The 25,789-nt window shown below is 41.1% G+C and overlaps 1 protein-coding gene across 1 annotated transcript in view; it reads right to left on the bottom strand.

Moving 5' to 3' along the window:
* Positions 1 to 25,789, bottom strand: part of EVC2 (EvC ciliary complex subunit 2) — a 1,983,677-nt gene that overhangs the window by 1,910,228 nt on the left and 47,660 nt on the right. The window contains exon 2 of the mRNA XM_044056208.1: positions 6,583 to 6,667. Coding sequence (XP_043912143.1) covers positions 6,583 to 6,667 — 85 coding nt within the window. The remainder of the gene's footprint in view (positions 1 to 6,582; positions 6,668 to 25,789) is intronic.

Below are 25,789 nucleotides of genomic sequence, written 5' to 3'. Positions count from 1 at the left end.
ACACTATTAAGGTGTATGGTTGAGATCTTACTGCCACATAGATGATGTAGACAGCTTATGCGTTTGCAGTATTTCCAATTTCTGGTTACACTTTTCTTAACCAATACTACCCCTGTTTAGGTACTACTGAGTCAGTCTTAAAAAGAGTTAGTTCTATTTTCATCTGTATGAAAACCTCCAAATCAAATTTTACAATCAGAAGGCATCACAAAACATATGCTCCCAAGTACACATAATAGAAGAGAGATATGCATCCGCCTGAATGGTTAGAAAGCCTGTAGACAAAAACTGGGAATTTTGAATAACTGATTCCGGCAGCCAAAATGCTGAATGAAACAAGGATGTGAGTAAAGTATTCTAACCACTGATGTATAGCAACGTATTATTAAAAAAACAGCAAATATAGAGTAGAGGATGATGGTGGCTTGCTTGTCCCTTCCCTCAAAAAATGGCTATTAACAGTATAACTATAATCTTCATACCATTCAACCTTCTGGCTAAAGAATTCCACAGCTTTCTAGATAATTCACAATACAATTCAAATTAAAAAAAAATTAGTAAGGAGATCAAGTGGTTTTCTGGGACATATTAGAATAAAGAAAACATTAAAACTGCACTCCACAAAAACAACAAAAAAATACACTGACCATACTAAAATGTCAAATGAAACACAATCAACACACAAAACAGTGTATTTTTTGGAGTGAAAGTTCTTTGTGCCTTCACCCCTATTCCTATGAGTCTAAATATGCTAACTCTGTGGTCAGTCATTTTCAGCTGTAAGAAATACTTGTGCTTCATGACATCTCATTTGCCTCATCTTGATGAAACAAAAGTTAACAACACTGCTACCAATGAAGAAAAGTATTTCCTGTTGCAAGGAGAGAACAGAGTTGTTTACTTCCACTCAAAAGCAAGAGAAGTATAGGTCTGGGTTCCATATTCACCCAATCATTTCAGGTTCAGGATTTCACTTGTCTGTTTTTATAAGCATAGATATTATGATAAAGAACCTTGTTGGTCTTCAGTCTTGAAGAAGGCAGGTTCCTAAATTGCCATTTTGCAGTACTTTAGGCCAGCTCTCACCCTCAAGTCATAGATTTAATTCATCAATATGATCCACTAGTCACCTAGAAGCTTGACTGACACAAGAAGTCAAGAAGCTTGAATACAACAACTCCATGTCTTCGTATTTATCACCCATAAAAATCATAGTTATTCAATAGAAGCAGACAGAGACATACAATTTATAGTAAGGGCAAAAACTAGGCAGATGCTATATCACAAACTAATCATTTTCACATAGTTTTTATAGTTTACATTTAGTTTTACTAGAACATTTAACCAGTGTATGGCCCAGAGGAATAAAGCTCTGGTGACCAGAGTTCAATAAGCTGCTTGAGCAGCTGAGGTGATGGTATCGGAAGATGGGCATGCATTTGGATGCACCCGTAGATCTCCAGTGGAGGTTGCGAATGAGCTGGGGGGGGGGGGTCTTCGCCTAAGGCTCTGACTACAGCTCAGGTGACCAGAGTTTAATAAGTTGCTCAGACAGCTGATGTGATGGTATGGGAAGATAGGCATGCATTTGGGTGCACCCGCAGATATCCAGTGGAGGCTGTGAATGAGCGGGGGGGGGGTGTTCAAGTTGTCTTGGAGGCAAGATGATATGCAAACATGCCCCACTGAATGCCTATCCCAAGAATGTCACAGGGTGCACAGCAGCAGGGAAAGTTAGGGCATAAATGGAATAACATTCTGCTGCGGTGTACTGCTGCCCTAGGATCCCCAATCTCCTCACTAGCCTTAGACATCAGCTGGGATTAGCCTGGATGAGAATAGGGCCAGTCCAGCAGAACCATAAGGAGAGGAATTAGTAGCAAACCAATGGTCAGCTGTGAGAAGCCAAAATGAACTTTTTTTTTTTTTTTTTAACAGCAAGTTACATGATCTGATGTTAACCCTATGGGCGGTGTACTTCAGATGCAGTGTTTTCAAAACAGCAATGTCGCAATGTCCTATAATGCTTTAAAGACCAAGCACAGACCACCACTCAGGAGCTTAAGTGACAGCTCCATGAGATCTCCATTTAATCCTGTCACTGCAGCTTCAAATTAGTAGCCTCACCATGAGAAAACTCTGATCTTTCTTTATGGTTATTTGTTAACTAAGCAAGTAGACTGATACAAAGGATCTTTTCAACTATGACTCAGGCTACTGACAGTCACAGTTATTAATATCGCTAATCTTTTACAATTTACAAAGTATACACATTTTACACAAATAAAGAGGCAGAGTTCCTCTCTAGGGAGACATCTTCTGCATCAAACTACATCAACCTGGCAAGCCATAGTCTTAGAAACAGTTAAGCTGAGAAAACTCTCCTGTGTTTCTTTCCACATTCAGAAGAATGCATGTCAGTCACTTGGTTCTTTGCAGCTAAAGGTTTCACTGAGGGCAGTCACATCTTAGTCACATCTACAGAAGGGGGGATAGAGCACTTTTCAGACAGACAAGGAACACAAAATAAATCAAAGTGGCTAAAAAGAACTATTCTGAAAAGCTGAAAAGTCTTCAAAACATTACAAATTACAGGAAACTATCCCCTTACACTGCAGCTAATTACCAACTGGCTGATGACCTGAATAATTTTTACTGCAGGTTTGATAAGCCTGAGGCTACAAATCACACTGTCACCAGCTCTGTCAGTGTACACAGTTGTATAACTCCCTCTTCCACACATTCCCACATTCAACCTGCATTAATTATCTCTGAAGAGGATGCGTGTTGTTTTTTTTGAGAAGACAGCAAATTAGGAAAGCAGCTGGTCCAGATGGGGTTTCACCCTCCTGTTTAAAAACCTGTGCGGATCAACTGGCTCCTGTTTTTTTACTCGGAGTTTTAATGAATCATTAGAGCTGTGTGAAGTTCCCTTATGTTTCAAACAAGCCACAATCATTCCAGTCCCTAAAAAATCCAATACAACAGGACTGGATGATTACAGGCCTGTTGCTTTGACATCGGTGGTCATGAAGACTTTTGAGAGGCTGGCGTTAGCTCACTTGAAGGATATTACAGCTCTCTCACTAGACCCCCTTCAGTTTGTTTATTGAGAGAACTGATCAGTGGATGATGCAGTTAATATGGACCTGCTACTATATCTTGCAACATCTTGACAACCCAGGGACATATGCAAGGATTCTGTTTGTTGCATTCAGCTCTGCATTTAAGACAATAATTCTGGAACTTCATCACTTGAAACTCTCCCAACTTTCCATTCCTGTTTCCACCTGCCAATGGACCACCAATTTTTCTGACCAATAGGAAACAGCAGGTGAAACTGGGCTATCACTCAATCAGTACTGGTGGCTGCCAGTGATGTGTGCTCTCCACACTGCTATTCTCCCTCTATACTAATGACTGCACCTTTACAGACCCCTCTGTCAAACTTAATAAAAACGTGGACGATACAACTATCAGCGGGCTCATCAGGAATGGTGATGAGTCTGCATACAGATGAGTGGTTGCGCAGCTGGTCCACTGGTGTAGTCAGAATAATCTGGAGCTGAAATTCTTAAAACTGTGGTGATAACAGTGGACTTTAGGAGAAGTACTACAATATTACCCTCACCCCCTTTATATTTAATGCTCCTGTGTTAGTTGTGGAATCCTTCAAGTTTTTGGGAGCTATACTCTTCCGGGACTTGAAATGGGATACCAGTGTAGGGCCCATCATAAAAAAGCACAACAGCAAATGTACTTTCTGCGACAGCTGAGGAAGTTCAACCCCCCCACAGGAACTGCGGGATTCAGTTCTATACAGCATTCATTGAGTCTGTTCTCAGCTCATCCATAACAGTGTAGTTTGGATCTCTGTCTAACCATGACAAGAATAGATTACATCAAATAATTATGTCTGGCCACAATATCATTGGTGCTAGTTTGCCCTCCTTACAGAACCTGTGCTACTCCAGAGTCATGAAAAGGCAGGGAAAATCATCATCGACCCTTCAAATCCAGGCCACCATCTTTCTTGAACTATTACCATCGGTCAGGAGTTAGAGATTAATATGTACCAAAACAAGCATATATAAGAAAAGTTTCTGTCCACAGGCAATCAAGTTTATAAACGGTTAACTTAGCTTATTAGGCTGGGGTATTCTTTTTCTCAACCCTCCAGGCATTGTTAATACTTGTTTCTTTCAGAGTTTATTTCAGTATTTCTTGCACTCATTGCACTTTGCGCCTTGTATGTATATTTACATTTATTTGGCTTGTTCTTAATAGTTGTATGCATGTCACTGCTCTTAGTAGTTGTATGTATGTTGTTTATGTAAGTCACACTTGGATAGTAATTGAAACCAGAGTCAAATTCCTTGTATGTGTGCATACTTGGCCAATAAAATGGGATTCTGATCTTCCAAAATAAGCTAAAAGAAAAACTTTTGGATTAAAAAAAGAGCAGAAGGATTTTTATATGGGAGGGGAAGACAGCAAGAGTCAAGTAAGATAAGATGATTCTTCCAACAGAACAAGTCGGGATAGGATTACCCAATTTGAAAGGGTATCTTAAGGCTCTTATACACAGCACAAGCAGAAAATTATAATTCAAAGTGGAAAGGGATGATGATGATGATAAAAAGGAGAGGCGCAATAAACAAGGAGAGGCTGGGATTTTGGATGCAGACCCTTAAGGAGAATGACAATAATCATACAGAATATTATATTCATAAAGTAGCAGAAAGTATTTTAAGAACTAAGCTAGTGCAGGGATGGAGATAAGAGAGCCTGCCAAAAGGGATGACTGCAATTAGGGATATAGACAATAGGCAAGAGGGGGCTGGAATTTATTGGAGAAAACTGGCAAAGGATCCAAGGTATTGGGAGCAAATAACTAGAAAGGGAGAGGTAACCGAATGGGAAGACGCTAAGAATTTGTTTAGACTGCAGGTTAGAAATTGCCTTCCTTACCAAGGATTGATAGAGTATATGCAAACAGAAAGAAATAGGACTGGTCCTAAATGAAAGAACAGAACTGACAGTTTTTAATAAACTCTAGAACAGAAGCTGCCATTAAGAAAGGAATAATTAGTAGAGCATATAAAATATTGCATGGTAACTATAAGAATCAATCAGAGAAGGTTAGAAAATATTGGGAAGAGAGACTGGATAAGCAATTCACAAAGAAACAATGGGGATATATATATATATATATATATATATATATATATATATATATATATATATACACACACACACACACACACACACACACATACATATATATATATATATATATATATATATATATATACACACACATACAATCCAAATATGCAAGAAAGTCTAGACGATTTAGGATCTTTTTCCTTGAAAGTGTTTACATGGGTATTTTATACCCCAATTAAACTCCAAAGAATTCTTCCTCAGCAAATGCTGGAAGTATGATAAGGAAGAAACAGATAACTGGGAACATATTTTCTGGAAGTGTAATGAGTTGGCAGATTTTAAAGATTCCCTGCAGATTGCTCAGTCAGAGATGCTAGGTGAGCAAATTGGTGTAACTAAGGAAATTATTTTTTGAGCTATGATACAAAATTGGAATTGCACAGACATAGTAAGGCCTTGCTGAATCTAATTATGATGGCTACCAAAAAAGCAATTACTAGAAAACGAAAAGCAAAGTCTGAACCGACTTTACTATAAGTAGTGAAGATAGTAACAGAGATGGAACAACTGGAATTGGGATCCTTAGAAAAGGGTAGTAACAAATTACATAGGATAAAAATGGGGAGTGTGAGATCAATACATGCAGATGAAGAACGAGGTTTAAAAGAAGGCAAGATATGAATGAGCTATGTAATGGTTGACTGACAATGACTGGATATATTATGAGTGATGTATACTGTTTGCAGCTACAGTTGTGTCTGCATGGTTTGTAATGCATAATGTTTGCAACCGAGATAGTGTCGATATGGTTTATTTTCACTTATGTAAATGTAAGATTGCCAGTGTCATACATGATAATTTACTAAAGATGTTTCTTTAAAAAAAAAAAAAAAAAAAAAAAACTAAAACCATAGAGAGATAATGACAAAAATAGGTGTCAAACAGAGTAGTCTATTATTTCTGTCTTAAAAAGATGAAGAGAGTTTAGGGTGGTAATAACTAACAGTTTGAATTATCCATCAACTGTAGTATCCATATCCTTTATTATATCTGCAGACATTCTGACTTAAATGAATGTTAAATTTCAAATACAGCAGTCAAAGAAGCTGCATCAGATGAAGCAAATTATTCTTCAGCATAAAGGTATCTTACTGTTCAAACACATGGTGTACTACCTTCTACATTCTTGGAGCAATAAGACGGAATGCGTGGTTATGTACTGACAAATTATAAAAGGGAGTATGGTTAATTCATAACTAACTATGAGGACAGATATATTCTGGAGTATAATATCAACATTTTTAATGGGCAAATACAAGAAAAAATAAATGACAACGAAAGTTTCTGCAATCATTTAATTTTTCAAATAAACACATCAGTTTCAAATAATTTATACATAATGATATTACATACCATTTTCAGTAATTCCTGGAGAAAAGCAATAGTTCATATCTGTGAAGTTTTTGTCTTTTGGATTCTGTGACTTGTACCTGCCACCCTTGGGAAAATAAAATAATTTAATATTAGTTGTCAGTACCAATGCACACTCCATTAGTAACAAGACTAATGCACCTCAAATATGAATAAAGATGCTAGAAATAAGTTGGTAAAAGCTTAAAGGGATGAAAATGTGAAGATACATGCAGTGACAATTCCAAACAATTAAAAAGAAAACTTTAAATTATTTACGCAAAGCTGTAAATCACCTGGTTTCAAGTCAGTGGTATACAACTGCTCCAGTCCAAAGCTCCAAATGAAACCACAAAATCCAAGTGCATCAGGATAAAAACAGATTTATTTTTCCACAGAGATTGAGGGCTTTCGTCTGGTTATAGCTAAAGACTTCTTCAAAATCAAACAAACATTACAAACACACCTTTTATCCTATTGAAATTAGTCACCTGACCCAATGTAATTAATTAATACTTCCCTCATTGTTCAAACATTTCCTTAAAAAAGAACAACTTATTATTTGTTTTAAAGTTGTTCTTTAAGGAAATGTTTGAACAATGAGGGAATTATTAATTAATTACATTGGGTCAGGTGACAAATTTCAACAGGATAAAAGGTGTGTTTGTAATGTTTGTGTGATTCTGAAGAGGTCTTCAGCTATAATCAGACGAAAGCCCTCAATCTCTGTGGAAAAATAAAACTGTTTTTATCCTGATAGACTTGGATTTTGTGGTTTCATTTGGAGATTTGGACTGGAGCAGTTGTTTACATTTGTTGTACTGGTTCTTAGTTTATGGCGTCAAGTCAGTGTTACCCAAATCATACAAGAATATATATATTTTTTCAAGGATATAGCTAATATGCATGATGGACATACAACAACAAAAATGTCATAGGACACACAGGGCTGTTTTCAGAAACTCTCTGTACAGCATAACAAAACCAATACAGAAAGCTTGCTATGCACAGGTTCATAGATTAGTACTAAGCCAGCTTCCCTTGTGGGCCATGTTAAGCCTGGACAATTAGTCCATGTGAGAATCAAATCCTGCACCTTGCATCTGTAAGGTATGCACCTTAACCATTATGCTATCCTCCTCTTCAATCATTCACAGATGCACAATTTTAAATTGAGAAGTGAGCATCTTTCATTAAGTGTTCTGTCAGCAGCAGTGTGTAATGAATGATTTACTGAGGGACTTAGTATGCTAGTTATTTCAAGTTGGCAATGAGCAGAACTGGATCATGGCTGCTAATAGAGACTTTGTGGGCTGTAGGGTACTTCAAAGAAAGTAGATGATGTACTTAGGGAGGAGGATAACACCCAGGAAACCCCACATCTATGATATGTGCAAGATTCTTCTGGGATAGGCTTTAGGTGTCCCTTAGAGGGTAGAATATGGTGTAAAATGTGACTTCCATGCACAACAGATGAAGTTGCTTTCCAGGGAGGGGAACTAGTGCTGTAGGAGCACAAAACAGTGTGAGAAAACCCCCATGTGTAATGGGTGTAGGTGGCATCTACACAGGAGGATGGCATGTGATAGGGTGAACAGCTGCACAAGATGCAAAGATATTAATGTTAAATCAAGAGGGGCATACAACGTGAATGCTGTGTGGGTATATGTGCAGGTCAGTGGCAGTGTTTGAGTAACAGCACACATGTCATTTCATCTGGGGGATTAGAGTTAAGAGAGGCATAACAGTTTGCATAAGCTTGGATAGAAGTCCATGCTTGCTAAACATGTTACTGACTAGGCTTTGAACTCTCTTTGGTAAGAGGTACATGTATCTAGTTAGTTTACTATGCTACTAAATGGAATACGTACAAAATAAAACATGCTTTTAGTGTTTTCTGACTAGTTAAGGCTGATATAAGGAAAATCACAAGGAAAGATGTGAATGTCATGAAGCCTAAAACAGGCTATTACTGGATCACTGGATTTGGTAAAAACTCTTGGAGCCCTAGAAAATCTAAAGAACATAAATGTGCAGTACAAACCCAAGACAAAAAAATCTTAAAAACTGGACAGATGTTAGTAAGCATCTTTCAGGTTCAGAGTGACCAGAAAAAAGCTGAGAGAAAGAGTTTGAAGTGTATTTTTTGTTGAATTTTGTGAGGAGCAAAAATGTGTTTAGAGTGGATAGATCTAGAATGGCCTCAAGGTTCTCTTTCTTGGGAACTAGGAAAATTTTTGAATAAAAACCTTTGCCCCACTGACTTGAGGGCACTAGCTTTATGACCCCTAAAGTAGCAAGTCTGAAATGACTGGTGGCATAAGATGATTTTTTTTTTGGGGGGGGGGCTGAGGGACACCTGATGGAATGGGAAGGGATGCCCACTAAAGTGAGCAGACTTGCTCTACAATATTTAAATCTCAAAAGTCTGAAGTTATTGACTACCATGGAGGAAGGAGTAAGATTACCTGCAATTCTCCAAGGAACAGTGGGGTGGGGAGACAGAATATGGGGCAATGATTTTTTTTTCTTTTGGGAGACGGATCCTTGGGAGCAACTGGATTTTCTTCTTCTTTTTTTTAATTTACAATATTACAAATCATCAAGCAGTTTCATACATGGTTTATCATGTGCAAAGTGCTGATTGCGATGCCCGTGCACTGGCCCAGTAATTAAGAAGCCTCAATCCTCATCACTAACACCACTGGAGGGTGTCCACATTGGGAGGATAACAAGTACACACACAGTAAAGTACAATTTCCCTTAAGAGCACACAGAGATCACAGTCAGTCTGGGGCTAGTTTCTCCCTTTCTCTCCAGATCCCCAATAAGACTCCCTACTGGCACAACTATAGGGTTCATATCTCAGCCCAGTAGTCAAGCCTAAACCTCCAGTACCCACTCTGTCCAACCAGTGCTTAATGACACACACTTTTGAGATTTGATTTATATACAAACGCACAGACACTCCTGGGAAAGGCTAGCACAGGTTCACTAGCTATGCCCCCTTCTTCCCAGACCATACAGTAGTACCACCTGCCACCAACTACTCTCATCAGCTACTCTAAAGGCCCTTACCAAATGGTGTCCAGTTCTACTGTGCAATGTTACAGTTATCCAAATAGTGTGACTGAGACTTGAAGGCTATTTAGGAGTGGCCTATACAGTATCACCAAATACATGCAAGTACAGTCAGAGCTTAAATTATATCTACACAAAACAGCCACAGTTGAAAGGTTTAAAATATTTAATAATAAATAATAAAAACACAATTCAATACTTATTCATTCAACACAGTAACACTAGAGAGTTCAGAAATCACAGGAAAAACTTTAAAACATTGTAGGATAGTATCTCATAAATATAGAAAACAGCTAGACTAATCTGGCTATATTTCTATCCATCTCTAAGGGAAATCACTGTTCTAAATTCTACTTACAGAGCAAGCAAGTGCTGGTGAATTGTTGTCAGATCTGATGACAAATACAAAATGCTATTCTTACTTTCCGAGATAGCCCTTAAATTGATAATACACATTACTGCCAAGTCATTTCAGATTACATCATTCTTAACACCTCTGCTGAAGTTTCCCCAGGCTCACAGAACTCAGAAAATGTCAACATTTCTTTTTGATCTGCACCTGCCAGGAAGCCACAGCATTAAGACACTTTACATGTGAAACCTAGTAATTATCTATGTTTTAGGACAATAGAAAGAATTTCCTAGCCCAGACATCCTGTCTCTGAGCTTGAGATCATACACAGATGTAAAATCCTTTACTTATCAGCTTTCTTCCAGCATGGTGCACTGTGGTTATATTTTTGAAGCTTAGCACATAACACAATTTTCTTAAATTTGTGAAATCAGCCTGTGGATCATATTAATATTTACAATGACATAGAATTATTTACAAAATTCTATCTGGCTGGGTTGGCAGCCACTTAGTTTTTCGCACTGATAAGAACAACCATTTTAAAAGAATAACACAACACAATAAACACATCAAATATTTACAATGATGTCAAAGACCAAGCTCCAGTTCCATTATGCAAATTACCTTATGTTCAACTGTTTCATATTTTCTAATAACTGTTGAAGCCAGGGATTATATGACGTGGTCCTCTAAAAAGATCTCAGTTTCTTAGATTCAATATCTTATTTCATTGCCTCTTCCATAAATTTTGCATAGTTCTTTTCCAGACATTTGCTGACCAGATTTGAAAGACTTACAAAAAAACGGCCTTGGTTGGAAAGATACCTCCAGTTCCTAAGGTGCAAAGGAACTAAGAAAAGTTGTTTAACTTCTTAAACGACTTTTCTCTTTCCAAGCTTTTTTAAAACTTCAGCAGAAGCATTGCCAAATAGCAAATCCTTATCAGGGGCACTTGACAATTGACCTTTAACATCCTCAGGCAATGACTAATATTTTGTAAGCATGCCTTCTCAAAGTACCAGTTGCAGCTGCTCTAGAATCTTTATCCACAACATCGCAGCCACATTTCAGTGTATGTCTGGCTATCCATGAGGTGGAGTTAACCATGTCTCCATCCTTAGATTTCGAGCCAGACTTTGGGAGATTAGTCAAATTTTACCTTGTGTTGCCCAAACAGATAAAATGAACTTAGGCATATGGAGCTGGCAATTAATGGTTCTAAAAGCTAGGACAGCAGAGGTATACATCTTTTTGCCATACCAATCAAGAGCTCTGCTGTCCTTATCACTGGTGATTGGATTAGTAGAGGGAAAACTTCTAGTACCCTTGTCAGCATCCAGTGATATGTCAGCAGAGGGATTTTATAGATGGTACGTGTGTATATCAAGAACCCTATAAAACCGTCTGGCTTCATAGATGCCAGAGATAGAGAGAGAGAGTCTGATGACACTGAAGCAGCAGAAAAAGAATATTCTGGAGCCCCTAGAACTGTGAGTATAGTAAAAGGCTTAGGGGTAACCACATTCAACAACTCATAGTACCTTTTCTGGGAGTCAGAAACTTCTTTACCCTGCTGCTTGAAAAGTCTTTCAGTTTTACCGTAGGGCACCCAAATATAATTTCCACAAAAGACCTGAAAGTATTATTGCACTGCAAGGTTTAGTTCTTGACACACTCCCCTTTCGCATTTATTTCTTGGACGTCAAAGCTACTGTTAAAGAGTTGTGGCTGACCAGGTTTATACGGGACTGCAAACTTGATGGCATCATAAGCTCCCCAGATGACACTGGGGTCCTCTAAGACGAAATGTTCCAAACAAATAACTCTTGTCAAAACCATGGACTACAACTAAAAGCGAAGAAATGTGTAATCCTATCCTTCAGAGAGGAGGAGACTCACTGTAACTATTACATTGACAACACACCCCTGAAAATTGATTCAGTAGTTAGGGATCTGGGAACCTATGTTAACAATGAACTGTCCTTTGATCACCACCTATCAATTGTTACAAGGAGGTCTTTTTTTGTTGAACACCTAATATCTAAAAGATATCATGTCCAGGTCCATGGATGTACTTGTTCAACTGCAGACACAACGTATTAGGCCCATCAATGAGTATAATGCCCCTTTAGGTATGTACTTGTCCAAACATTTCTCACAACTGAAAAACCACAAAGATTTTTCTCTAAAACGTCTCCGCCTTAAATCATAAAAACTGTGTATACACTGTCAAAGCCTTGTCCTTCTTCTCAGCATCATATAGGCTACAGAGACGTGACCTCTGCCTTGCTAATAATACCTGAACAGCCCCCATCTGTAAGGCCTATTACACATTCACAGGTCCAATAGTACCATAAACATCCACTCAAGGAATCTCAATCTCTTTTGCAAAGTAAACAGAACACGATAGAGGGATAGGCATGTGTCACAGAGAATACCACTTCTATGCAACCCTATTCCACTCCACATAAAGCAAAGTGCTTCTCTTACTCTATTCAAACAATTTGGATGAATGGGTAACTGCAATTTCACCCCCACCTCTCATGGATAGGGGAAAACATAAATGTCCCAACACACCCTTGTTTGGCCCTTTTCTGGGCAAAATATAAGGGCTAAAAACTACATTTAGACCTTAAGATCAGCCTTCTTAAGATCCTCACAGAACAACCTAGTAATTACCTATGAACCTATAATGGGAATTGGAGGATAAAGTGTCCTCTGTCTCAGAGTCGCATTCAGTTGGAGAGGAAATTTGAGGCATAATCAAACTCTTCATGGCCAGAATCTGAAAACTCCTCTTCTGAAGAGGAGGGAGCTTTTTTCCATTTAAAAGGAGTAAAGGTTGAGGAAGGGAATGAAAGCAAAGAAGACTGAATGGACTAACAGTTTTAAACAGACACTGTGCAAAGTTAAACCTCCCTTCTTCGTCGTTTTGAATGGCCAGAGTGTGTAGTGGGGATGCATTTGGTTTCCACAGTATGTTTCCTAGGGGTGATCATACAGAAGGTTAAGCCTGACCTCCATAAGCCTTGAACATTCTCCTTAACTAAAATTTGATGAATATCTGACTCACCTTCAGATAAATACATTTTTTTATTTTTATTTTACATTTGTTGACCGAGCTAGTCCAGCTGGATACATGTCCATTTTCAGTAGAGGCCTGGGGAGAAAAGCTCCAAGAACAAAACATACAAAAATAATATTAAAAACAGCAGTAATTACATAAAAAGCATTAGTTTATAAAGGAATGTTTTTTACACATTTTTACATACGAGCAAGAAAACTCTGAGTTCTACCACATGTGTATGTCCCTCTTACATCGGTACACCCATTCATGCTAAGGTTGGCTGTATGGCATGCAACAAAAGGTGATTAAAGCTTTGTACACTGGCCAAACATACAGTATCCTTGTCAAATCTGTCAACCTCTCATAGTAAGAAATCTGGACAAAGTCATAAATAATGGGGGGGACAAAGGCCCAAAAATAGGGACACTTTTTAAATATTGCTCTTACAAACTTAGAAAGTTGAATTTCTTAAGTGTATGAAGTCTGAAACTCAAATGATTGCCATTATTCTCAAGCTTCAACCCTCAATGATTTTCCAAAGATTTGCCAGAAAAATGAAATTTTATAAGAAACAGACCCAAAATATGAGACAAAAATCTGGACATTCTGCGAAAACCTGTACAGTTCAGAGGTAGGATATCTCCCATCTGTAAAGTTTATTTCAACAGTGATCTACTGAGCAACACTGAGGAATGCATTCTGGAAATATATTCAGTGGCACTACATCTAACTCTCATTTCTGCATACTACCACGTATCTGCATCTCATCTGAGTTTCATACTTTGTGAATGACATTACATGTGTACTGACAGAAACCACATTTTGTGACCAGCCTATCCTATACTGCTGTTAGTCTATACTTGTTGTTGTCGTTGTATTACTACAGCGGTATACAACAGGAGCAGGACAGTTTTCAACGTGTGTCAGTGAGTGAGAGAGAGAGAGAGAGAGAGAGAGAAAAGTGTGTGTGTGTGTGTGTGTGTGTGTGTGTGTGTGTGTGTGTGTGTGTGTGTGTGTGTGTGTGTGTGTGTCTACACACACACACACACATGTTGCACTGCTGCTGTACTACTACAGAAATGTTACTTTTCAAGAGAAGAAGTGATAAAATAATGATCACTTTGTGAATGTATGTGCTGAAGAAACAGATGAACATCGGAGACAGTACATTTACAGCATGGCACTGGACAACTTCCTGAAACAATTCCTCTGCACATACACCTATAATGTTTTTTCTGGCAGCTATACAGTGTAGGCTAACAGCCTTTACACTGCATTAGCAGTCATTTTTCATGGCTGCACCTCATTTGCATAAGTACTATATAAGGCATGCTTACTTAGAATGCAATGACATGTCTTTTCTGCAGTTGTCTCTGAATATGCCAATAAATTGTGATATGCATTACTTTGCTCAACATCCTAGTGCAATGAGCAACTTATCTCTGAATCTTACCCACAATGACTATATGAAAAAAATACATAAATTAGGAGTAAATATATTAAAAAGAATTGAGTAGGCAAGCTTTTCTCTTCATGGTTTTGCCTTACTAGGGACATCCATAGTCTTCCCAAAATAACTAATGAAACTGAAAAACTACAGATACAAAATGAAGGCAAAAATAAAATGTTATCTGCAGCTATTAATTTTTTAAAACATTTTATTGTTTCTCTCCACTTGTAATCTCTTTACTACCTCTAGTCCCTTCAGCTTAAATCCACTTCTTGAGCTGCCACTCCACCTCAATCTCCATCAGCATCCTTCACCTAGGGACAATGACAACATCTGCATTTTCAAGACAGGACCAGCAGTGCCATCATTCACAAATGGGAACCCTTGTGAGGGCTTTTGTTAAATCCATTCATAACTTGTTATAACTCCCTCTACAAAAATACCAGAGAGCTCCTCCAATGTTCAATCCCATAGAAAGTGCAGTTGTGTAAGCAAGTTTACCATAACACCAGATGTTCTAATAGATCGGTTCTAACTGATCTGTGCTATAAAAAGTTTAAATTGCATTTGCCCTCTGCTTTTTACAGTTTTTGCACTTGTTTTATATCAATTTAAGTTGTTTTTGCATTGTATAATTGTTGTAGACTACACACTAAAGTGGGGTAGCCTGTTTATAGCATTTACAGTGTTTTCTGTGTGTTTTTCTGCTGTTTCCTGAAAAAAAAATATTCTCTTTTCCTGCCTTTGCTGAAATAGATTAGTCCAGATTTCAGGTTTTGCTGAATTCCAGACTGTGGTATAGTTTCCTGTGTTACCCATATCCTTACTTGGATAGGAGGAAGCTTCTCAGTTCACCAGTGAAAGTGGGGAGCTTTGAGCAGCCTATCTGTCCCTGGAGGAGTGGTCTCAGCCCTGAAACTAGTAGCTTATTGGCTGTTTTGGGTCAATTCCTATCTCTTTCAGTTTCCCTGCTTTAAAACCCGCATTTGCGCGGTTTTGCACGATTTTGTGCATAGAGCAGCATCGGGAAGCGCCTCTTAAACGGGTTTAAACTATTCCCAGCTCCACAAATCTGCTCTTCACTTTTTCCCTTAGAACTGTTCTAAATCTCAAAGTAAGCACATTTTCATTCTAAAGCCATGCAGTTGCTTGTATAAGTAATCTTATAAATAAGCACTAATAAACTAAAGCACTACACCCTCTTATACTCCCTTTAAGTACTTGGCTCCCTGTTGGTCCTTTTTGATCAGTCAAAAAGTAGTTCCTTATACTATTCTGGCATGTCCAAAAGTCAGTTTTGGGTTTACTCTCCAGTCCAGCTGGTGAATCTGGGAATCTTGAGGCAATGCTATAACTGCCTTATGTACACAGACCAACCTCGCCTCCTCCCAACAAGCTCAAATATATGTGAGAGATGCAACTATATAGCCAAATTGGAGGCTGAGCTCTCTCAACCCAGTACTGGCGCAGTCAGTCAGGAGGGGAAGGTAACCACACACACTATAAATCCAGTCTCACATAGACCTATCGCAACAGCAAACCAAACACAAACACACAAAAACATACTCGGAGGCTGTAAATAAAAATCTGCCCAAGCAGCAGAGACCTCCAAAGCAGACATCCAGGCAACCACTACCCCCCCAACAATACCCACGTAAAACATAGTTCACAAAGTCAGTGTGCCACACAGTCACAGCCCTTAAGGCTAAACAACACACCTAATACCCTTGTAATAGGTGACTATTGTCAGACACACTGACGTCCCACTCACCAGGCTGAACAAGGAGAAGGTCACTGTAAGCTGCCTGTCGGGTGCCAGGATCCGCCACAAAACACAAGCACTCAGGTCACTCCAAAGCAAGTACAAATATGACTCCGTCATTGTCCATGCTGGTGTGAAAGACCCGAGATGTACCTCCTTGGACTACATGAAAAGAGACATAGAGGAGCTCTCCGATCATGTAGCCCAGGCCGGTATGACCCTGACCTTGAGTAGCATCTTGCCCTCACCAAGAATGATGCCACAGTATAAAGACAAAATGATCAATTTTAACAATTGGCTAAAGTATTGGTGTCATTCAAAGGGGATCCGGTGTCTGTCAGCCTGGGATGACATGCTCGGCAAGCCACGTTGCTTGCATCTGTCACCCCTGGGCTTTCGAATATTGGCTAAGGCTCTTGCCACCCCCATAGTGCCTTTTTTAGGCAAGGCTCAAAAGACAAGCCCACCTCCACAGACAACACAAGGAAAAAGAAATTAAGGGTAATGCTGCTCAACGCCAGAAGTCTAAACCTCAAGATGCATGCACTCGAGGCTCTCCTCAGTATGGAGAATACCGATATCTGTGCAGTAACAAAAACCTGGTTCAAGGCTCCCTAGAGCACCCCAGCACTACCAGGTTATACCTCATACCATGCTTTTCGGCCCCAAAACTCAGACCGAACCACAAAAGGAGGGGGAGTATCCATATTCAAAGATATCCACACCTCCAGGTTAGTGACCCTGCACAAAGCATTGGAGACCATCCATGTGAAAAGTACAGTTTTGTACCTACCATAAATGTAGATGTTCGAAGATCCACATTTCTGCAGTCCTTACACTTGGGTAGTCCGCTGTCCTCGGTCGGCCCGAATATCAAAGTATAAGGCTGACGTCGGTCAAGGCGCATTTGACTGACATCAGGACGTCAGGGTACAAATGCGCATGACCGACGTCATATCCTCAGTCTTTTCTTGCCCCAGATGTCAGAAGACCCTAAAAATAAAGGTCAAAAACCAAAAGACAGCAAACCAACAACCAACCATCCTAACACTAAAAATATGTACAATATATACAATAGACAATAGACACCCAATTGACCACCCAACCCACACAACCGCCTCTAACAACAGAGGGGAAGGAGGGAGGGTAAATTGGACTGCAGCAATGTGGATCTTCGAACATCTACATTTATGGTAGGTACAAAACTGTACTATGTTCTTCATCTCACATTGCTGCAGTCCTTACACTTGGGTAGAATCCCAAAGCAGAGGAAAGGGAGGATGGCCAAATTATAAGGAAGCAGGAGCTGCTAAAATGCCCTGCAAAACAGCAGTGGCAAAACCAGCCCTGGATTTAGAGTAAAGTGGTAGGTGATAATGTCTGGAAAAAGTATGCACTGAACTCCAAGTAGCTGCCTCCAAAATATCCTTAGTCGCCACCCCTCTCAAAAAAGCTGTTGAAGTGGCAGTAGCCCTAGTGGAATGAGGCCTAATCCCAGCTGGAACTTCCTTGCCATGATGGGAATAACAGAAAGCAATGCAAAACCCAATCCACTTAGAAATAGTTTGTTTTGACACAGGCTTGCCCTGAGAACTCAAAGCAAAAGAAACAAATAACTGCTGAGACTGCCTGAACCCTTTAGTTCTGTCCAAATAATAACGCAACTGCCTGTGTACATCTAAAGTGTGCAAAATCTTTTCCCCTTTATTTTGGGGATTTGCATAAAAGGTAGGCAAATGAATAGTTTGGTTTAAAGCCACACTAGAAACCACTTTAGGCATAAAGGAAGGATTAGTACGTAAAGATACCCTATCCTTATGGAAAATTAAGAAAGGCTCAACTGCCATAAGGGCCTGCAACTCAGAAACCCTTCTTGCAGAGGTAATAACCAACAAAAATCAGTCTTCCATGATAAAACTTCAATTCAGCAGTAGCTGCAGGCTCAAAAGGTTGTAGAGTGAGTTTCTCCAACACAAAATTGAGATCCCAAGCAGGAGTAGGAGCTTTTAGGGGGTCTTATATTCTTTGCCCCTCTAAGAAATTGCTTGAACAAAGGATGAGAAAACAATGGTGGGTCACAATCATAGTGAGCGAAATTGCTGCAGCATGAACCTTAATAGAAGAGAAGGACAAACCTTTGTCCAGTAACTCAGTAAGATATTGAAGAGCCACACTTAAATTAGGCCCAGAAACATCAAAATCCTTTGCTGCACTCCAAAACAAAAATCTCTTCCATTTGTCTGCGTACACTTTCCTTGTACTAGGCCTTCTGGCTTCCAAAATAACATTTAAAACTTGTTGTGGAAGTGGAGGCCCACTATGGTTCAAAACAGAATATGCCAGGCTGTTAGGTGCAGAGAGTGAAGCTTGACATTGAGCAAATGACTGTCCTCCTGAGACAACAGGTGTGGAATCGAAGGCAAAGGCCATGGAGGCTTCCATACCAGGCTCCTCAGTAATGGGTACCAATGCTGTCGAGGCCAATCTGGAGCTATCAAAATCATCCTTGGCTTGTCTTGTCTGGCCTTTAGTAGTACCTTTGGGAGGAGAGGCAGAGGCGGAAAGGCATACACATGAAGACTGCTCCAATTGAAAGAAAGAGCATCCACTTTCCAAGCTGTGGGATGAAACCTTTTTGTGCAAAACTTTGGCAGCTGGTGGTTTAGTGGGGAAGCGAACAGATCTATGTCTAGAGTCCCCCATGACACTGTCAATTTCTGAAATACATGAGGATCCAATTTCCACTCGTGGGGATCCATAATTCGTCTGCTCAACACATCTGCTAAGGAGTTCTGTGCTCCCGGCAGAAACCTTGCCTGAAGATTTAGCTGTAAACTGAGAGCAGTCTCCCACAAAATCATTGCTTGCCTGCATAGAGGGTAAGAATGTGTTCCGCCCTGCTTGTTGATGTACCACATGACAGTTGTGTTGTCTGTTAGAATCAACACCTGCCCTGGACGAAGTAAATCCTTGAAGGCTATTAATGCAAACTGGACTGCTAACATCTCTTTCAAGTTGATATGTAGATGTTGTAGTCTGGCAGGCCGCTTGTCTTGTATCCACTTTCCATTCAGATGAGCTCCCCAAGCTTTGTCTGAGGCATCTGTCGTTAGAATCTGACTCGCCTCTGGCCGGGTCACAGAGAGTCCCTTGTTTAGGTGACATTCCTGAGCCCACCACAAAAATTCTTTTTGAATGCAAGGTATTATTTGAATGACAGTGTCCAAATCCTGGCAGTGCTGTGTCCATACAGTTTTGAGATACCATTGTAGCTTCCTCATATGCAGTTTGGCATTGGGAAGCACCAGAATACAAGATGCCATGAACCCTAAGGCTTGAAGGACTGTCCTTGCAGTCAGCCCGGACTGATGAGACAACTGATGAAAGTAAAGGGAAAGATTCTTTTGTTTGTCCGGGGTCAAAAGGCCATCTGGGATGCTGTATTCAGTCTCACACCCAGAAAGCACATGTCTTGAGAGGGTACTAGACTGGACTTTATTTCGTTCACAGAATACCCCAGGCATCTTAGCACTGCTATCACATAATCCAGATGTTGAAGAAGCTCGTCCCTTTCTTGAGCCAGAATCAGGCAATCGTCCAAATAGGGATAAATCTGTATTCCTTTTAACCTGAGGAAAGCTATCACTGGAGCCAGAACCTTCGTGAACACTCTGGGCGCAGTAGATAAGCCAAAGGGCAATGCAGAGAACTGATAATGTGAAGTCCCAGCTCGAAAACGCAGATACTTCCTGCAACTGAGTCTGATAGGAACATGAAGATAAGCCTCCTTGAGATCTAAAGTTACCATCCAATGATCTTTGCCCAGCAGAGGTAAAAGCTGCTGTAACGTCAACATTTTGAACTTGGGAATGTCCAGATAAGTGTTGAGGATAGATAAGTCCAAAATTGGTCTCCACGTGTTCCCTTTCTTTGGTACTAGGAACAGGCGAGAATAAAATCCTAGGCCCACTTCTGGCATAGGGACCGCTGAATGGCCCCTATTTGGAGTAACAGAGAAATTTGCTTGTGAGCCTCTATTCTTTGTGGAGGAGGAACGTCTGGCATGCCGTTGAAAGGAGGCAAGGTATGGAAATAAAACCTGTAACCGTGGTGTATGATATCCAATACCCATCTGTCTTGGGTAATTAAACTCCAATTTTCTTTGAAAAGTGCCAACCTTCCTCCCAAAGGTGCTGCCAGACGAGAAGGCTCTGGCAGCTGAAAAGGTAGGTCATTGGGTCTGTTTACGAAAGGACTGACCCCTGCCCTCACCTGAAGACTGTGCAGGAGAACTCTCTGTTCTAGGCCTGAAAGAGCCCTGAGCTCTGCCCCTACCACGTCTAGATCTACCCTTAGACTGGGAATCATAAGAAGGATACATCCACCCCTTAGTAGGCCAATTTCTACTAAACTTTGGAGGCTGAACCTGCAAAAAATCTTTAACAGTCTGCATAGACTTAGCCTTGTCTTCCATTTTCTTTAAGACTGTCTCAACAGGAGTACCAAACAACACATCAGATTGTAAAGGAGCATCCAAAATCCGTGATTTAACATGGTCATATAAATTCTGATCCCTCAGCCAGGCGTGCCTGCGAAGAACTGACCCAGTGGCAGCCACCCTAGACGAGGCCTGTACAGCATCAAAACCACATTGCAAAGAATGCTTACCCACCTGTTCAGAAACATGTACTAAATCTTGCAACTCTTTACAATCAATACCTTCCGCCAGAGCATCAACCTTAGACTTCAATTGTGAAAGGAGATAGTTTTGGTATTTTAACATGTGAAACTGGCAATTCAAAGCCCTCATAGCTAGAGTGGAAGAAGTATAAACTTTCTTTTCCCATCTATCCAAAGCCTTGGCCTCTTTGTCTGAAGGAACCGGATTCTTGACAACAGAAGCCTTAACACCTTTAGGCCCCTGACTAACAGTTTCTGGGTCTGCCCTAGGACTCTTAAAAGATACTTATGAGCTTCAGGCACCCTGTAATATCTATCCGGTTTAACAGGAGCAGGAGGCAAAGAATCAGGATTAAGAGAAGCCTCTGCAAAAACATCTTCCACCACATCTAAAACAGGAGGTATAGCCAAAGGCCTATGCTGGGGTAAAAACAAAAATTCTCTAAGCCTTTTCCTGGAATCAGAGAAGTCCTGACCGTCCCACTTAAAATGCTCCCTCATAGAATGAAGAGTTTCTGAAAAAGAAAAATCCTCAGGAGGAGAAGCAGAAGGAGTAGAATCATCCACATCAGAGTCAGAATAAGGAGAATACTCCTGCAAGTCTTCAGCCGAAGACTCTGAAACATCCGAAGCCTGCTCAAAACTCCCTGGCTCAGGCTCCACCCTAGGTCTCTTATCAGGAGGGGGCAAAGAACCCCAATCAAAGAAATCAAATCTTCTGCCATCTTAAGCATATGCTTCTTGGGCACAGTTCCAGAAGAACTAGGGGTGACACCAACTGAAGCTGAACCTGGCCTGCCTCTGGGAGAAGCCTTGGAAACAGAAGGAGAGGGCCTAGCCACCCTAGGAAGGGAGGGGAGTATAGTAACTAGAGAAGCCCCTTCAGCCTGACCTGCCTCCTGAGAGGCCACATCTTGCAATAATAAAGTCTCTCCCTGGAAACCCAAAGAAACCTCCGGTGGAGCCACCGGCTCCACCGATACCTCTAAAGAACCGGCGTCCGGTACAGACGGTTCTTCTAACCTAGGCTTAACTGCTTTGTCCTTGCGCTTCTTCGAAGAAGCGGGCGTCGGAGCATCCGACGGCATTTTATAATTGCACCGCTTCCCAAAGACTAACCTGGCACAATCCAACCTTCTCTTTATAGTGCGTTTATTGAATCTAGCACAAGAGCGACACCCAACAACGTCGTGCTCAGGCCCTAAACAAGGAATACACAAAGTATGATAATCTCTATGCGGTATCTGTTTCCCACAAGAAATGCAATTATTGACTTTTTCTGACATCCGGTAAATCACTGAGGCAAGAAAAAACTAAAATATTCCCCAACGGGGTACTTAGCCAACTTTGAACTCGGTCTGAAACTTCGAAATCGAAAAATCTCAGAACGCCAACCGGCACTTGCAAAGCTGCTTCTGCATCGGACCATGCGGCAAAAAAGACTGAGGATATGACGTCGGTCATGCGCATTTGTACCCTGACGTCCTGATGTCAGTCAAATGCGCCTTGACCGACGTCAGCCTTATACTTTGATATTCGGGCCGACCGAGGACAGCGGACTACCCAAGTGTAAGGACTGCAGCAATGTGAGATGAAGAACATCTAACAGTGGGCAAAACTGCCTTTCAGTTTGTAGCCTGCTACATACCACCCTCCCAAACTTAGGAACCCCACTCAGCATTCCTGAGAACACTGGAGAATATGAAGGTCTCTCCAAACACCATCATATTGGGTGACTTTAATTACCCAAACAGACTGGGAACACTACTCAAGCCCCAACACCCTCACCCAACGGTTCCTAGAATTTATAAACTCAAATGCTATGGAACAACTGGTCACCACTCCCATGAGGGGAAAACATATTGGATCTGATCATCACCAACAAGGGGACTCTATGTTCCATACCAGAGGTATACCCCTCATTGGTAAGATCTGACCATAAATTAATCTCACTGGACATCCATACCCCGTCCCCACCCCCAGCCAAGGAAACCACGGTGAAGAACTTCTCAAAAGCAAACTTCACACTTCTCAAAACAGAGGTGGAATCCTTCAAAGCCCCCGGGCCAGTGGAAAATACGGCCCAAACCGCAGAATCCTTTACAAACGCATTCTATGGACAACTACAGGAATGCATGGATCATGCTATCCCAAATAAAACCAAGACTAACTCCTCCAAAGGCAGGAGACCTGTCTGGTGGACCCCAGCCATAAATAAGCTATACAACAGAAGGAGGAAGCTATTACATGATAGAGCAAAAATGGGAAGGCATCTCTGATCAGTACCAGCAAGAAACTACGATCCCTCATAAAATCATCTAAGGCCAGCTTCGAAAGAAAAATTGCACAAGACGCTAAAGATAATCACAAGGCCTTCTTTAGTTATGTCAGGTACCTGGGTGACAACTCCCAGATATACTGAGTTAGTCCAAAATGACAAAAAATACACTGAACCCACAGACATTGCCAACATCCTGGCAGACAGGTTCAGTGCAAACTTCTCCCCCCACCCCCCCCCCCCAAAAGGGCAAATGTCTATCCCAACAGAGTGTAGCCTCCCTGACATCACAGATGCACAGGTGCGAGCTGCCCTCTCCAAAGCAAAAAACACAGCATCAATGGGACCGGACAGTGTCCCGGGCTGCGTCTTACACGAGCTTCAAGAAGAACTGAACCCTCACATAAAGTCACTGTTCAACCACAGCTTGACTACAGGATATGTACCCAAGGAATGGTGTACAGCAACAGTGGTCCCACTCCACAAAGGTGGTGCCACAATGGACCCCAGAAACTATCGCCCTATAAGCCTGACTAGCCTGGTCTGCAAAGCTATGGAGTGTATCATCATGGAACTCATAAACAAAGACATTGGGAACCTCCAAACACTGGATCCTACCCAATTCGGCTTTGTTAAGGGCAGATCTTGCCTCTTGAACCTGGTCGACTTCTTTGAAACAGTCACCAAGGCCATAGATGAAGGGAAGGTAGTCCACACAGCCTACCTGGACCTCGCAAAAGCCTTCGACACAATACCCCACTCGGGCATCATAAATAAGCTCACCAGCTTAAACATCAACCCCTATGTCACAAGATGGGTTGCAAACTGGTTCAGGGATAGAACTCACATGGTCAGAATTGCAGGTGCCATGTCAGACTCGTGGCATTTAACAAGGCTCAGTCCTGGGACCTCTCTTGTTCGGTATATATTCCTTTGAGGTAACAGGCTAACACGAGAGGACTTTGGCTGACCAAGTTCGCAAATGACTGCAAACTGGGTGCCATAATCGACTCGCCGACTGACACAAGCATCCTCCAAAAGGGTTTCACAGAGACGGATAACTGGTGCCAGAGCCATGGCCTAAAGCTAAATGCCAAAAAGCGCATAGTCATCCCCTTTGGGAAAAATAAAGTGCCCACAAATTACCACATAGGTGGTAATCCATTAAGTACGGAAGAAGTAATTAGGGATTTGGGGACCCAAGTAGGTAGCAATCTCTCCTTTGACAATCGCGTTGTCAAAGTGGTTAGAAAGACCTTCTATATAGCCCACCTTATCACAAAAGGGTTAACATCTAGATCACGAGAGGTCATTGTGCCCCTCTACTCATCAGGCCCATAACTGAATACAATACCCCATTTGGGATGTACCTTACCCAACACCTGCATCAACTGGAAAGACCCCAAAAGTACCTCACCAAGAGGATCAAGGGACTCAAACAGATGCCCTACGCAGTTAGGCTAAAGAAACTCCAGCTCTACAGTTGCTTACTGCCTACTCAGAGGCGATCTGTGCCTGACGTATAAAGCCATGTCCAAACCAGAATTAATGGATATGCTCCACCTCAGGAAATCCAAATCCCTTAGAGCTACACGCTCCAGGGACTTAAACCTCAGCACAGAAATAAATAGGACATGCTGGAGGGACAGATTCATATCCCAGAGGCTCCCCGCACTCTGGAACAAAATCCCAATCCATGTTAGGCAGAGCCCCTCAATGACCCTCTTCAAGAGAGATCCCGACGAGTGGATAGGAGATCGTAGGTTTACCCCTGGGATCTCTTCTGTGTCCCTACTAGACAGAGGTATAGTAAACTAACCTTAAAAGGGCCATCTTCTGAGACCTACTATAAAGAGGCACAGTCAACTAATCTAAAAGTGTGGCGAAAGCCAAACACACTCTGGCTAGGCTTATAAATGCCCTAGGGCAGATAGGTTCATAGGTTGATAGTAGGCTATCAACCTATGAACCTATGATTGCTGCTACAGTAGACTGAGATATCAGAGTTACAAGAGTTACAACCTGCCAAGGATATGACCACTCAGGCAACATTTCAAAGCTTAATGGTGCTTTCCACAAGCTCAACCTGCCAGAAACTTGAGTAAGGCTTCCCATAAAAGGCAATTAGGACACTAAAGGCTTCAGCATTTACTTGCCCCAAGAACAGAGGCAAAAGCCCTAAAGGAAAAATGCTATGAAATGTAAAACGAGTAGCTAATTACACAACAGTAACTACAATCACAGCCTAGTAATACAACAAACAACTACAGAAATGGGGCTGGAGGGAGGAAGGAGGTGGCTACAGCAACAGTGATCTATTAGAATATCTGCTGTTACTGCAAGTTTACTTAGTGTCAGGATGCGATCTACTGAATTCCCATTCCCTAACAAACGTTCTCCAGCAGGGTATTAATATAGAGGTGATACCTGCTGAAAAACGAGTCTGCCACTTCTTGGCAGCATGTCAATCTGCCATGGAGCTTGGACAGAAAAAAAATTAACATCCGCCATTATTTCATGCTCACTAAGCAGTGCTTCTG

Source organism: Protopterus annectens, chromosome 14.part0 (genome assembly GCF_019279795.1).
Source record: "Protopterus annectens isolate FY-2018-M chromosome 14.part0, PAN1.0, whole genome shotgun sequence".
NCBI classification, from domain to species: Eukaryota; Metazoa; Chordata; order Ceratodontiformes; family Protopteridae; genus Protopterus; species Protopterus annectens.
This window is presented reverse-complemented; position numbering and strand designations above follow the sequence as displayed.